We start from the raw sequence: 16,917 nt of genomic DNA, 5'->3' as shown, positions 1-16,917 counted from the left end.
GATTGTCACTGCCCCTTTAAAATTTTGTTACTTTTTCACGTAGAATTAGAGATAGGGGTACAAATAAAAAAAAAAAAAGAAACGAAAGCATCGAGAACGTCACGAAAGCTGTCCAGTTTCAAATATTTAAAACTCAGTCAGATTCCAACCGATTTTCTCCATTCTTACAGCAATCGATTGGAATGTTATCTATACACCCACTCAAACGAAGAAAATTATAAGAAGATTACTCGAACAATTGCAATATTGAAATTGTCAAACCCTGTTGACGCAGATTTCGACCTCTGATTGGTCCCCAACACGGTCGACTCTTAGAACCATATGTATGATAAATTCCAAGTCTGTACTGGTGCCATACGGAAACTAGGAAGGGTGTAAAAAATGATTCACTACAGTGAGCGGATCAAAGCGGTTCCGCTCACTAAGGTGAACTTATTCTTTTTAAACGCTCACTCGCTCTTTACGTTCTACTTTTCTTCGATCAGTATAGTTTATTATGAGACACCGCAAGCGAGAGCCATGTGTAAGCTTCACACCCTTCTTACCAAGCGCAATACAGCGCCGACTGCAATAGAACTGCCAGTAACCAGCTGTCACCGGCAGTTTGCTTCTGCTATGCATAACCCAGCCACGAGGAAGCAAAAAATCATTTGCTGTTGTTCACCCAAAGACACAGGGCCACACGAATGAATAGCGGAAGTGGGAAGAAAAGAGTGAGAGAACTGGTTCATTGATCTTCTGAACGTATATAGATGCAGGTGATCCGCTCGCGGCCTGGTCAGAAGAGTTAGTTCTTTGAAAAAGGAAATCTTTTGATCGCTTTCGAAAGAACTTACTCTTCCGATGATATAGCTCTGTCGGTCAGCTCAGGAGCTAATCGTTTCGAAGAGAGAAAAAGAAAAATAGAACCGTTCATCTCATGCCGGGTTTCAACTTCTGGCTGGTCGCGTTGGTGCTGAATGCCGTTATTGTTACTATTGTTAAACACAATGGCACCTTTTTTTCGCCATAACGTTACTGATAGTGGATAAAATCTAGCAATAAACGTATAACAAAATACTCGCTTTTCTGACGTAGAATGACGTCTTAAGGCAACTCTCGAGAGCGTCACGAAAATTGGCCAATTTCAAATGCTAATAACTAAATCAGTTTTCAACGGATTTCCTTCAATCGTTGCAGCAATCGTTCGGAAAATAAGCAAAGCGTCTGCTAAAATTCTATTATTCTATCCTGTGTATTATTGAAAATATAGAGCCTTGTTTTGAACACAGATTTCGACAAATCAGAGTTAAAAACGAGGCCAAATACCGGCCAATATGAAATTTTCGGAACCGGAATGATATCCAGAGGCCAGAAACAACCCCAGTTAGCATGTTGAACTTCTTTAACGCCGCCACTTTCTTTTCAAGAAGTTATTTTATCAATGTAAGATGAAAGTTACTGACATAAACAATTCAATACAAGATAGTCTATCGTAATATTAGCGTTAGAGAGAATTGAAAAAAACTATCACTGAAATTTAGTACTTTAGATCATCAAATTGATTTATTCAATCAGACTTCTTGCCAGAAATTGACATAACATTATCCACTATCGCAGCGGTTCTCAACCTGGGGTACGCGTACCCCTGGGGGTACTCGGAAGCCTTCAGGGGTACGCGAAAGAAAAATCAGTAAGGGCGGACAAAGTAATTTTTCTTTATAATTCTTTACTTTCTATTCAATGTTCCTCCTAAAACATGACTGTAGCAATGAAACAAACCAAGTTGAATTTAAAACCTGATCTAGACCTCCACAACATGATCTACCACTACCACTCTCCCACTCTGCGAGAACATTCCAAGCCAGGGGGTACAAATGATATGAAAAATATCGCCAAGGGGTACGCGGACAAAGAAAGGTTGAGATCCGCTGCACTATCGTAACTGCACGCTAACTTTGCGGACGAGTCTGATACACAACCGCTTAAACTTTTATGTTTCCCAATTCGCTTTTTATTTCTCTTATTCTTCTACTTTTCTCACTGCATCTCCTTCCCATTTGCCCTTCATATTTCCCTTTCTCTTTTTATCTGTTATTTTCTGTTCAATTCTCGTTCTTGTTTTCTTTCCCATTTCTTTTTACGTTTTTTTGTTTTGCTTTGTTGTTTCACTTTCTCTATTGCCCTTGTATTTTTCTTTCATATTTTTATTTCCCATTTTCATATTTCACTTTCCCGTTCCTCTTTCTCATTTTCCACTCGCGTTAGCCTCATATCTTCCTCCCCCCTTTCCCTTACTATTCATTTTTGATTTTATTTCCATTCTTCTTCCCCATATGTCTTTCAAATTGCGCTCTTTTATGTCCCCTGTCTATTTCTTCTTCCAACTTACTTTTCATGTTTTGTCTCTCCAATTTCTCCTATTTTTTCCATGTTGAGTATTTTCGTCACTGCAACCAGTTTCTTGATATTTTGTGTTTTATTATTTTTGTGGTAGAGAATTTTTTCTATTTCCTTATCCCAAGATAATTTTTCACTTCTTCTCTTAATTTTCAATAAAAATCCTATTGAGTTTGGTAGAGGTTACTTTACTCCATCCGGTTTCTGAGCAAGCTTTCAGCTTGGCTGGAAGAAGAAAAATTGCGTGCAGACAGTTACAATATATTTATATTCAATATATGACATTCGACTGTTACTTTGAAGCAGGAACAAGCATATGAAGGCGATATAAGAAATCAACAACGAGATCTACAAGAAGAGTGGAAAAAAGAGTGCCAGAAAGAGTGAGAATAAAAGCAAATGTCAAAGCAAATCACAGAGTAAACGCAAAGGCCAGAGCATGAGCGAGCCTAAGAGCAAAGCCAGAAGATGCAAACGAAACAGCAGTTTGAACTTTAGCTGAAACTAAAACAATGAATTGTATATTATTTCTTAAGAATGCCTAAATTGTGCTCCTTATTCTGTCGATTAGAAAAATTCGGAACAACACCCGATCTCGAAGTTTTATGCATTTTTAAGACATTTGACTTTGAAAAAAAGGTAAATTTCGGTAATTTCATGAATTATTATATCTGTGTGCATTTTTTAATCGGTCATAAAAGTTTAGTTTTGACCGCATTGAGGCTTCACATCCAGAAGTCCGTTTGAGCTGGAAATTCGCAAGGGCTTTTTGCGAGAAGACGAAGCTCAAGCTTGGCATAGCTGTTTTTTGACATAAGAAAATTGTTATAGAAGGAAAATAGACAGATTGATACCTGTTGCCTAAATGATCTTCGCACAATCCGATTCAAAATATATACATTCAATAGTAAAATAGAATATCAAATTTCAACTTTACAAAAATTACACCTCAACATCTTCTAAGTCACCATAACAACAAGAGCTAAAGTTGAATCCCGAGCAAGATCGGGCACTCAGCAAGTAATAAATGAATATAAAACCATTAGTCTTCTAGTTGTAGCTCGCCTTAACAGCTAAACTGACCTCTATTTTTCTTAACTGAGTTCAACAATCTACAATCAATCAGTATTACGTTGTGGCAATCGACATGAAGACAGTCTGTCGCATGAAAAGACAGAAACTGTTATCATACATATCGGGGAAGTTCCGATGGCAGAGATAGTCAATTCTAAGCGTCAACATAACGACACATTCTCAACTATTTCTACATATGGTTTTTTTCTCTCTTTTCAGACGGTTTCGGTGACAGTATCGGTCCTTACGCTGACATTTATCTCCATCGATCGGTGGTACGCGATTTGCTTCCCTCTACGCTACAAGCCACGGCCAGAGCGTGCCTGGCGTTTCATTGCCGTTATCTGGCTGATTGGCATCCTGTCGGGTAAGTTTTGAGCGATACATTGTTGATACTTTTCCGTACTGCGGTATATGTCTTCCTCCATGTATGGTGTGGGATCTACCGGAAATATATCGCCCCGCTGGCCTTGAGGATTAGACGCGTGAAATAGTTTGGAATAAGTTTGATGACCCCATAGGAAACTCTTCCAGGCTTAATAACCAATGAAGCGATTATTGTTGAGATTCCATTCCATGGGACTTTTATGTCAAAACTGTCGGATAAGTTCCGTCCCGTTCTGATGTGTACATTGCATGACGATGGAAAAAATAATGATGCAGGACACAATGCAGGAGTTGAAATTTAATTTTATCTTTTACCGGATGCAAATCCGTAGAATAATTTTTTGACACTGTATTACGCTTGGGTTCCCATTTAAAAATTCTGAAACAAAAAAAGGAATTCAGAATATATCATGTCATAAGTAATAAAACATCACAAACAGTTTCTGAATAACGCATTAAGTTTTTAAACTAGTAAAGTGCTTTGTTTGTAAACTGCAATCGATCCTAGCCACGGCCACAGCCACACTTTTTGATTGCATGGCAATAAATTATTTTATATTGGTGCCATAAACATTGCGTTGTTGCTTTTGTCGTGTGTAAAATGGGATACGCGTGCAATCCAGCAAAAAAGCAAAAAGGCGCCTCTGGAATACTATATGAAGCGAATATAGTACTACTTGTGGCGAATGAAAGGAACTATTTCCTCGACCTTACGGCGTTTTTGCAACCAAACTGTAGCGATGCGATAGCATGGTGAGCAGCGAAACCAGATACTTTTCATTATTTTCTATAGAATTTCCCAACTTAAACTAACTAAATCATGTTTACCAATACAAATCGCGTTGGGTTAACCTTGAAGCATTATTGAAAAACTGTTGAAATTTCCATGTATGTATTTTCGGTTCCGCTGATAGGCAAAAACCGGATAGATGACTTGGTGGGTAAACAGTATATAGATACTATATGGTTGTCTTTAGTGAACAGCGCTGATCTACTATCTTAAAGGGACGCCTGGAAGCTTTAGTCCTTTCGTTCTCACACCACCGTTCGTGGACTGATGCAAGTCATGGAGAGCTTTAGAGACAGCTTAAGACATTTCATACATAAGTAAAGGAATGTTGAAAGGCTTCCAACAAAATGGCATTCGATTACGACAAATCGCTTTGCTGACTTGCTGCTCCAAAAATAAGCGAATGAATTGTCTACATATTTTTTACTTTTATAAATATAATATCTCACTCACCATTATTTTGCCGTTGAATTACGGCTCCTCATCTTAACCAATGCAAATGTTCACCTTTCTGCTCGTAACATTGTCACTGCATGATTTTGAACGTCCATTACTTGGATATTATTGTCACTTTTTTCACTAAAATTGAATATGTATTGCTATAATATTTGTGTTTTAAATGTATCAGTAATTTCTTTTTTTATTTCTTTATCATATGTGCTAACGTAAATAATCATCATTTTTTTCCTTTCTGTTTGGTTAACTTCAAAGATTTTTAATCCAAATAAACCCTTTATTTCACATAATTGAAGTAAAACTAGAGACTGCTGAGATGTAAAGACCGGATGAAGCCTTCCATGATCTTGGACACCGAATCCCAGGTCGAGAGAAAAAGATGGTTATTCAAAATACAAAACACAAAAATCTTCTGTTAGTTACCTTGTTTAGGCGATTACGCAAGGTTAATCCCGTAAGCCAAAAGACGTGCTACAATTCGATGCTTGGGTTCCCCGTCCTGTAGCCCTCTGACTGGTAGTCTCGCATCTCCCCACATCACCGTTGAGCGAATTTTTGACTTGCTTTCCTTTTGAACGTCCTGATTAAAACATAATTATTCTTAGGCATAACTTCTAAAAGCATTGATTGCTTTTGAACAAAGCAAACGAATGCGTATGCTTGCCACTTGCCTCGCTGGCACTGTGTACTCTTGCTCCGAGGGATGCTTTATAAAAAAATCGAGCGCCAAAGGTTCCGCCCGTTTAGCGACATTAGCGTTACACTAATTCAATTCATTAGGTAATGTAGGTAACGGTTTTTTATCAAAAAGTAGGTGCGAGATGAAGTAGCGTTTTTCTCGCTTTGAAGGGATGGAGACGAAGCAAGCGACAGCAAGAATCTTTTGCGTGCATGTTTGTATATTTTTTCTCACTGGGAAAAATCTAGTGTTTTGACTCGTGAGACATTTTACAAATTTAAAAAAACGGTACTTACGAATATAGATAACAAGTAAGTAGCATTGTTATATCAATTTATTGAATAAGATATTTTATAATGTGAAAACTCCCATTATGTCAACAGTATATTTTAGGTCTAGAAAAATGGCGTTTCTATTTTAGCTCTTTTAAAATGAGCCCTAAAGCATTTTGACAAAGAGATCCATTTTCGTTTCCTTTCGCATGTTTAAATACGCCTATGTTTTGAAAACAATTTAGTTCCGCCTTTTAGTATCGTCTGTTTACATAACAATTTGCAAATGAGCCTGTTACTTCTAAACTATGAGAAGGGCTTAGATTTAAAATTATCTTTTATTTTGATTGAAATTTTCCATCGCCCATCGCCTATTGCCCATAAATAATTCCATCAATTACTACAACAGAAATAAATCTTGCCTAGACTGTTGTCAGTCTTTTTAAGGCTAATGGTACAATAAAACGATTTGTTTACATTTTACTAACTACGCCCCAATCGCGAATCGCTCCGAACTCCTTTTTCCTAGATAATTTCCTATTCTATAAAATATATTTTATTTCTTAACAATGTGTTATGAATAGTTCCTGCTATCGTGCTCTTATATGGAAGCAATTCTCGCTGAAACCGACCCAAGAAATCTTTCAAAACGGATATTTTTGTGTCCGAATGAATACTTAATTTAGTTCATATTTATCTTCATCCTAGTCTTGTGTGGAAAACTTATCGTTCGATTTTGACGAAATTTGTTGACAATTCCTAAACCATCAATTGAACCCAAAATACATTTTGGCCAAGAATTTTTTTTGTTTATGAGATATTTGAAAACTTACGTTGTCTTCCCTTCAATTACTTCCGATATTCTGCAATGTGTGCGTTTCCACAAGGGACCATTAGGATTTGGTTGTTTCAACATAACATTTGAACTTTTACACTGCGCTTTTATTTCAGTCCATCTAAGCACTGAAAAAAGCGCTTTGTAAGCGTTGAAATGCGCCTTTGTAAATGATAAGTGAAAAGTGAAAAGTGATAGAATTAAAAAGTGAAGTGAAATAAATGTGTAGTGTAAAAGTGTGTAGATTCTGTCAACAGCTCGTGCAAGAATTAATGAAATTATAACATCTGAAATTATCATTTAATTTTTAGTACATTTTTGGATAAAAATTTAGCCTGCAAATCCTAACAAACGCAAAGGACTCAAATCAGTCAAACCGTTGAAAACAATCGGATAGTATGTCAGTTTCCATATAAATTGATCACATTATATTACGTAACATTTGAACGCACCTTCAGATCAAACGGTTTAGCCGATGCTGAGAAAATCGAGATATGTTTGTCGTAAGAAAGAAATGAACACACATACACATACTTCCGCACACATACATACCTTACTCGATCTTCGAAACAGGATTATTTGGTACCCACAACTATGTGTGGCGAAGAGGCGAAGTGTACAGGGTGACAAAAAAGTCCGGCCACACAGGAAAATCTCAACATTTCAAAGAATAAGAAGAAAATCTGAATCTGGCTTTTATAGCTTTGTTCAGTAAGTCATAAAGATACTTCACAGACGGTATCTCGGAATTACACCACCATTCTCTGATCGAACCAGCTTCAGTCGTCTCGGAAAGTCGTCGCAAGCGGCGCGCACGTGCTCTCTCGCTTGAATTGCTCCAAATTTGTTATTTTATAGTCGTTCAGCTTCGACATCATGTATCCCCACACGAAATAATCTAGTGGATTCAGATCCGAAGACGACGGAGGCCATTCATTCTTCGAAATGAAATCGGTCAAGTTTTCCTCACACCACGCCTGAACAACCTTTGCGGTGTGGGATGGGGCGCCATCTTGCTGGAAGCAGTAGTAATCATCTTCAAACAATAGTTCAGCTTGAGGCAGAACATTTTTATTCAAAACCGTGTCCAGGTAGTACGCTGCGTTGATTTTGACCCCTTTGTCGATAAAAATAAGAGGCAGTTTACCTCTCTTGCGAATGGCTCCCCAAACCATCACTGACGTCTAATTTTGGAACCGGGAAACGTTCAGCTTGTCCGCAGGAGCTTGCTGGAGGCTCACACTCCAAACTCGATCATTTTGGCGATTGACTGTTTGCTCCATAACGAACAGCTTCTCGTCCGAAAAAATAATCTCGTCATCTGCGCGCCAACCGAGCAACTCTCGCGACCGTTGGTACCTCTTGTCCTTTGTAGCCTTGGTAACCCCATGAACCACCTGTTTTTTGTACGGTGTAAGTTTTAAATCCTTGCGCAGAAGCAGGCGAATTGATTCTCGGTTCATTTTAAGGTTCCTGGCCAGCTTCCGTGCAGTTTGGGCGGGATTCCGGCGAATCCGGTCTCGTATAATCTTTTTCAGCCTTGGAGTTCTCACAGACCTTGGTCGTCCAGATCGTGCCTTGTCCTCGGTGCCTCCGGTCTCAAGGTACCAATTCATGGTCCGGTACACGAATTTCCGGTTGATTCCGAGCGCTTTTCGGTGTTTGAATATGCGTCCGGGTTTGTACCTTTTCACATATTCAGCGATAACAGCTGCTCTTAACTCTTCCATGGTTCACAACTCAATGTAAACTAACTGCACAGAAACGAAACTCTGCTAGTTTGGGCAGCAAAGTTAACCTTTTCATTTGACATATAGATGGCACCAGAGAGATGCAACGTGTAGGCTACAGGCGACCCCAAAAAAGTGTGACCGGACTTTTTTGTCACCGTGTAAAGTGGTTCTGTGGTTAGGGATGTCGGTCGGCTAGCTCTCTTCCACACGGTTGGGATATCGGGTTCGATTCCCGATCAGGTCGAGGATCTTTTTGAGCTGGAAATTTTCTTGACTCAGCACTGGGGCACGGTGTATCGTTGTACTTATCCTACAACATGCAAAATGTGCCAATAACAATATCGATAACGAATTCTCTTAACTAATCTAGTTGATCGAGACCGCATTAGCCCCCAGGCTAGCGTGCGATATTGTTGTTTGTTGTGAACGATGCGCTTGAATGATTTCATCAGAGTGTGACAGCACGTTTCAAAGATGAAATTCTAGTGTGTGCTGTGTTCATTGAAAGTGAAAATTTTTAGGCCAATCTTTTTAGGCTATAATTTTCACAAAATTCCGGTAGTAAAATTGATTTTTCTCAGCCCTGGTAGCGTAGATTAACCTATAGTGGACCCCTTTCCTCTATTAACCCATAGTGAACCAACCGTCAGATTAATCCAATTTCTCTTAACAAAATCGAAATTCATAAATGTTTGTGATGCAGATTGGCTGGATAAGATGTTTCCCGATGGAAGTTTGGTCTTCTATAGGAAAGAGGTCCACTATAAGTTAATTTAGCCTAGGTAAAGCCATATGGTCATCAATAGAAACAACAGTGATTAATTTGATAAGCAGGACACCGAAAAATATCGTTTCACTGTTGATAAAATCCTTTTCATGAAGAAATTTTTGGTACAAATGTTACGGTAAATTTTTCAACACCATCTCTTAGATATCTAGGTATCTTGGGTGGTGTTTTTGAATTTCCGCAAACTGAAGATCGTCATTTTATCGGACACCAGCTTTCGCTTCAAGGCATTTTATTGGTTCTGAAAATATAATTATTGGAGAGCAAGGTAAATAAACCTGGTGTGTGGTCCCCGTGGTTCTGTGGTTAGCGATGTCTGATGCCAGATTAGCTGAATTTATGCGAAAACTCGACTGCCTATAAACGCATAAGAGTCGGATTGCCAAAAACGTACAACTTTGTGAAACGCAGTAGACGCAGGTAGACCACTGCATTTTTTCCTTCCTATAGATTCAATAAAAAAAGAAAATTAAAACATACATTCATCCGAAGTAAATATATGGCAGAATACCTTTATATGCAAAAAAGTTATTTTTGTTTTAAATTGGTCTTTTAATGAAAGTTACGTCTATAATATTCTAAAATTTCGGGTCTGAGCCTGTTTTGCGTTTATTTGTAACATGGGACTGACCTAAATTTATATATTTTATCATTTTAGCAACATAGATTTTTCTTGTGAATTTTTGAGAGAACAAGTAATGTGAAGAAGATTTGAGGGTTATCTCAAAAGTGATAAAAATTCACATGGAACTGTTATGCATTGATGGGCAGTCGTGTCAGCTCCGAAAATATCAATGCAGAGGAGTATTTGAGTATTACATCCTCAAATTTACTCAGTTTTCATGATCCGGTTTCATCGCCATCCTGGACTTAAAAATCGTGTCGAACATCGTAATTTGGTCTTTGAATGTTGTCCTGATTCCGAGAACATGCAAATTGCAGTAAATACTCGATTTTCGCAAATGTCCAGAAACCGGAAGTCGCCATCTCAAAATGTAAAAATGTCTTCGGACACCAATTTCCACTTTCTATGCGTCATCCTGGTTCCGGAAGTACCACTATTTGGGGGATTTATGAATATTTTCCACAGCTTCATGTTACTTCCGAACCGGAAGTCGCCATCTTAGATTTGAAAATGGCATCAGTCATCATGTTCCGGTCTCCGGAAATCAACTTCTGGCATTAACAAAAGACCAAGAGCCCGAAAGTCATCGAATTAAGTAGAAAGTTCCCATAATGCACGAAAAATCTTAATTTTTAACCCCCTCTCCTTAAAGGGTTGTCCATTCCTTTTTTTTTAAACTTCTATGAACACCTCCTTTATAAAAGAAGATCGTATCAAACTTGGCATAAATTGGTCCTAGCATTCATACATACTAATTGTCCTTTATATAAATAGATTTTTGTGTTCTTGCTACACAGTGAAAAAAATTTACATTTCTTTAAATGCACATATATGGAGCATTGGAAACCATGTAATATTCCGTGTGGCATTATATTCACATGCCATGTAAATGAATATATTGTTAATTTATTTATGTAGTGGTCAAAACAATGCAAAATGTTCTAAGATTTTATTCATTCAACTAACATTCTCTTAAGACTTTATAAAACTTAATGTTTTGACAATCATAGATAAAGTTAAAGACAAAAAAATGATTTTAAGGAGGGGTGTTCCACAAAAAACTCTATTTTGTCGTGTCCAGCGTACAGATAGGACATCGCAGTATTCAGCAATTGTTTTTCTTCTAAAATTTTCCACAACTTTGCTAAAGGAAACAATCTGGTATATTGAAAATTAGAAAAAATATTATTTTCATCTCACTGTTAGGTGAATTGATCGAAAAACTAAAAACGCCAAAAGTAAGGCCTTGTTCTATGGAACAGTTTTGCTGAAGACATTGAGTACATAAAATCAATTTTTCACAGTCAAATCTAGGACGATCAAGATTTTTCGGGCTTAGACCACTGTGCACTGTGGGATTTTCAAATAAATTTTTCCACCAATTGTTAATGTCTTGAAATATAATACTTGGAATGTGAAAACTATTTTGGAAGTTATTTCATAAAATGGTGGTTGAGAAACGTGCTTTACAATAAGTATTTCGTCGTTTTTATATCACTTTTTTGTACTTTACGACCTTCAAAAGGGCATTACTTAAAAATGTACCGTACGATGATTTTGAAATTTTGTCCAGACATTTTGGACGTCATAACGTATCGAATGGTGTACTCTTTGGTGCATTTATTTTATAATAACGGTCTGTGGGAGCACCGTGATCACTTAACGTTCAAATTTACATGGTATCAAACGATTCTGTATTGTGCATTATTAACGGTGTGAAATTATATAAGTTTTTCACTTTATGTGCTAGAAACCGATATGTGCTTTCATTTGTATTAGTTGTAAATTTCATTTTTCGGTACTGTGTATGTTTTAACAATTTCGAAGAACCGGGCCATTGTTTGTCCGCTATGTTGTTTTCCTCTAATTCTCATATAGATGAAGGCTAAAGATGCTTGTCGTTGCAGTTTTTCTAAGTTAGATGTTGGTCCAACAAACCAGTCGTCGGATATTCGAGTCCCTTTGTGCACGGGATAGACTGCTGTATGTAGAGTGTCAGTAGAATTGTAGTGCTAGCCCCAAAATTATTATGTAACCTTACAGCTGGCTGGAGGTCTGTATTGCATGAATAGTATTTCGAAACTTCCCGAAACGGAATGTAGCGTACAGGTTTTACTTTGGGCGCTCAATCCATGCCATGCATATTTTTATGATAAATTGAAAACAAAACAAAAATTATTTGCGAACAAATATACCACTCATTCTGTGCCGAACACGCATCAGTATCGGACGTGTTTGGTGATTTTTTTTTTTCATCTATAGTTTATTTGACACGGCACAAATACAATTCAATGTTTAACGACGCCAATTATATCTGGTAGCTTACTTTCTAAAGTATCTTAATAACTAAAAGCAAATTTTTTATCCTCGCTGCCGACTACGAGCTGAAACTAAATCTAACTTAAAGCTAGAATATTTTGCATTAAAAGCACAGGTTTGCTGTTTGATGGTTTTCATTGCCATAGGTAAGCAGCATATTGAATTTGTTTCGCTGCTGGGCCAAGATATTACGGACTGGCATATTGGGTTGTTTCCCACGGGCCTTGAGAGTATCGTGCGGGTCTGATTGCTGTTTCCGGATCCGGGGTCTTAACGTGTTCTTGTCGTTTGGTTGGATGTAGGCGGAAGGGGATAGGACTAAACTGGGGCGTGGATGGATTTCAGGAAAACGTATATAAGGGACATGTAGGATAGGTCACGGCTCGCCAAGACATCACGAACAGGAACAGCCGGCTGCCTACCTTCGGCCTGCAGGGAAGCTATTAATCTAGACCTGGCGTCACGGTGTACAGGGCATGACCAAACAACGTGCTCTATGTCGTGATAACCTTCACCACAGGCACAGATACCACTCTCCCCGAGCCCGACACGACGGAGATGCGCGTCAAATCTATAGTGATTGGACATAAGCCGGGACATCACGCAAATGAAATCCCGACCTACATCCAACCCCTTGAACCACGGGTTCGTCGACACCTTGGGGATTATGGAATGTAACCACCTTCCCAGTTCCCCTCTGGTCCAAGCATTTTGCCAACTGATGATCGTATTCTGACGTACAAATGAGAAAAATTCATTAAAGGCAATTGGTCTTTCATAAATTCCACCGTTTGTTGCGCCCACCTTAGCTAAAGAGTCCGCTTTCTCATTGCCCGGTACCGAGCAGTGAGAAGGGACCCACGCTAAGGTAATCTTAAGAGATTTTTCGGATAAAGCACTCAGATGTTCCCGTATTTTCTCCAGGAAATACGGAGATTGCTTAACATCTTTCATCGATCGGAGAGCCTCAATGGAACTGAGACTGTCCGTAAAGATGAAATAATGGTCCGTGGGCATTTTTTCGATAATCCCTAGGGTGTACTGAATTGCAGCTAATTCTACGACGTAAACAGAAGCAGGATTATCGAGCTTATGGGAGACGGTTAAATTGTTATTGAAGATACCGAAGCCAGTGGACCCATCAAGAAGTGATCCGTCAGTGTAGTACATACTGTCGCAGTTGATGTTTCGATATTTATTGGAAAAAATTTTGGGGATCTGCTGCACGCGTAAATGATCCGGGATTCCACGAGTTTCTTCTATCATGCATGTATCGAAAAACACAGTAGAATCAGAAGTATTTGATAAGTCGACACGATTTGGAATATTCGAAGAAGGGTGAATATTTTGGGACATGTGATTGAAATACAATGTCATAAAACGGGTTTGAGAATTAAGTTCGATTAACCTTTCAAAATTTTCAATCACGGGACGGTTCAAGACCTCACATTTGATTAGAATACGAGAAGACAGGCTCCAGAAGCGGTTTTTCAATGGTAGTACTCCAGCTAAGACCTCCAAACTCATCGTATGGGTCGACTGCATGCAACCCAAGGCGATACGCAAACAACGATATTGTATTCGCTCCAGTTTGATCAAATGTGTGTTTGCTGCGGAGCGGAAGCAGAAACACCCGTACTCAATAACAGACAGTATCGTTGTTTGGTAAAGCCTTATAAGGTCTTCTGGGTGGGCTCCCCACCATTGTCCGGTTATTGTACGAAGAAAATTCACTCTTTGTTGACATTTTTGCATCAGATACCTCACGTGACAACCCCAGGTGCCTTTAGAGTCGAACCAGACACCAAGATATTTGTGTACCAAAACCTGAGAAATCGTTTTACCCATTAATTGTGTTTGAAGCTGAGCAGGTTCATGCTCCCTAGAAAAAACTACTATCTCAGTTTTCTCCGGAGAGAATTCGATACCTAGCTGTAAAGCCCAAGCAGACAAATTGTCCAAGGTATCTTGCAATGGTCCTTGCAAATCGGCAGCTTTGGCTCCTGTAACAGAGATTACACTGTCGTCTGCAAGTTGTCTTATCGTGCATGAATTTGCCAGACATTCGTCGATGTCATTTACATAAAAGTTGTAAAGAAGGGGGCTTAAACATGAGCCCTGGGGAAGACCCATGTAGCTAATGCGAAAAGTTGCCAAATCGCCGTGCGTAAAATGCATGTGCTTTTCGGACAACAAATTGTGCAAAAAATTGTTCGAAATTGTAGAAAATCCTCGTCGGTGAAGTTTACCCGAAAGAATGTCAATAGAAACGGAATTAAAAGCCCCCTTAATGTCCAAGAACGCAGATGCCATTTGTTCTTTGCGAGCATACGCCAGCTGAATATCTGTTGAAAGCAACGCAAGACAATCATTCGTCCCTTTGACACGGCGGAAGCCAAATTGAGTATCTGATAGTAGACCATTTGATTCGACCCAATGGTCTAAACGACGGAGTATCATTTTTTCCATCAATTTCCGGATACAGGATAGCATTGCAATCGGCCTATAAGAGTTGTGATCAGAAGCTGGTTTCCCTGGTTTTTGGATGGCGATCACCTTCACTTGCCTCCAATCCTGCGGTACAATGTTTTGCTCCAGGAACTTATTGAACAAGTTCAACAAACGCCTCTTGGCATTGCCGGGTAGATTCTTCAACAAGTTGAATTTGATTCTATCTAACCCAGGCGCGTTATTGTTACAGGACATGAGGGCAACTGAAAATTCTGCCATCGTAAAAGGTGATTCTATCGCGTCGTGGCCCGGAGACGCATCACGAACAAAATTTTGCTCAGGAACAGAGTCCGGACATACTTTCCTGGCAAAATCAAATATCCACCTACTTGAAGACTCCTCGCTTTCGTTGACCGTTACGCGATTCCGCATTCTTCGGGCTGTGTTCCAAAGAGTGCTCATCGATGTCTCCCTCGACGTCTCGTTCACGAACCGACGCCAATATCCGCGTTTCTTTGCTTTAGCCAAGCTTTTAAGCTTGGTATCAAGCTCCGAATACCGTATATAGTCGCCAGGTATACCTCCCTTCTGGTAGGCCAAAAACGCGTCGGATCTTTGCGTGTAGACATCGGAGCACTCTTGGTCCCACCACGGAGTGGGAGGCCGTTCTTTAATCGTTACGCCAGGATATTTCTTCGTTTGGGCTTGCAACGCGGCGTCGAGAATCAAGCCCGCGAGGAGGTTGTATTCTTCAAGTGGTGGATGATGTTGAATCGAATCGACCGCTTTTGAAATCATTTCCTCGTATAACTTCCGATCGACATTCCGTGTGAGGTCATACGGAATGTCAACTGGTCGCATGCGAGTTGACCCGTTATTAATTGAAATAAGAATAGGCAAATGGTCGCTACCGTGAGGATCGAGGATTACCTTCCATGTGCAATCCAACCGTAGCGACGTCGAACATAAGGATAGATCCAAAGCGCTTGGGCGCGCTGGAGGTTTCGGGATACGTGTCATTTCGCCGTTGTTTAAAATAGTCATGTCGAAGTCATCGCAAAGGTTATAGATTAAAGAGGAGCGGTTATCATTGTAAGGGGAACCCCAAGCCACGCCATGAGAGTTGAAGTCTCCCAAAATCAAACGTGGCGAGGGAAGAAGTTCTATTAAATCAAAGAGCAGCCGTTGCCCAACCTGTGCTCTGGGAGGAATATATGTTGAGGCAATACAAAGCACTTTACCTTGTATTGTCATTTGACATGCGACAACTTCGATGCCTGGAATCGAGGGGAGATTAATACGATAGAAAGAATAGCACTTTTTAATCCCTAAAAGTACTCCTCCATATGGGGTGTCTCGATCAAGGCGAATAATATTAAAATCATAGAAGTTGAGATCAATATTTGAAGTAAGCCAAGTTTCACAAAGGGAAAATGCATCGCATTTGTTTCTATTTATCAAAACTTTAAACGAATCAATTTTTGGTAAAATACTTCTACAATTCCACTGTAAGACAGAGATAGAATCCTTCATATACGCGGATAAATTAGGCATCGAAGAATACAATCGCTGCAAGAAGGGGCCATTGGGCAGTCAACTGCTTCAAAAATGATCTAACTGTTGGGAGGAATGCTGTAAGAAAATCCAGTCCACAATGTCAGAAAATTTCACTAATCCAGAGTTTGTTTCATCAACTGGATGTGCAAAAGAAACAACTGGGGTTTTAGATGTTCCTGGCAGTGCTGGGAACTCCTTCTGGGACTTTAAATTTGCAAGCCCAGGAGGAGTTTGCTTCGGTTTTTCCGCTGCACTGTTTGGTTTGTTCGTACTTTTCATTACACTTTGGGAAATCTTAGGACCTTTTTGGGGAAGTTTAGGAGAAGAAACATTTTTCCTCTTCCTAGACTCCCCAGGATTGGCATAAGATGTTCCCGCTGATGAATCGTCAGAATCGGTTTCATCAGAGGACAACAGATCAAAGGGGTTCGATGTTATGGTATAAGTGGTCACGGTCTTCTTCAGCATCTCAGCATAAGAATGCTTTGAACGCTCCTTAAGTGACCGCTTGATTTTATCTCTACGCTGCATGTACACCGGGCATGTGGAGAGCTCATGCTGGTTTTCCCCACA

General features: G+C 39.4%; 1 protein-coding gene across 3 annotated transcripts in view; it reads left to right on the top strand.

The window, feature by feature from the left end:
• Positions 1–16,917, top strand: part of LOC129721147 (orexin receptor type 2-like) — a 372,491-nt gene that overhangs the window by 293,715 nt on the left and 61,859 nt on the right. For all 3 annotated transcript variants that reach the window (XM_055673351.1, XM_055673352.1, XM_055673350.1), the window contains exon 6: positions 3,673–3,820. In XM_055673351.1, the coding sequence (XP_055529326.1) occupies positions 3,673–3,820 (148 nt within the window). The remainder of the gene's footprint in view (positions 1–3,672; positions 3,821–16,917) is intronic.

The sequence above is a fragment of the Wyeomyia smithii genome, chromosome 2, assembly GCF_029784165.1.
Source record: "Wyeomyia smithii strain HCP4-BCI-WySm-NY-G18 chromosome 2, ASM2978416v1, whole genome shotgun sequence".
Taxonomy (NCBI): domain Eukaryota; kingdom Metazoa; phylum Arthropoda; class Insecta; order Diptera; family Culicidae; genus Wyeomyia; species Wyeomyia smithii.
This window is presented reverse-complemented; position numbering and strand designations above follow the sequence as displayed.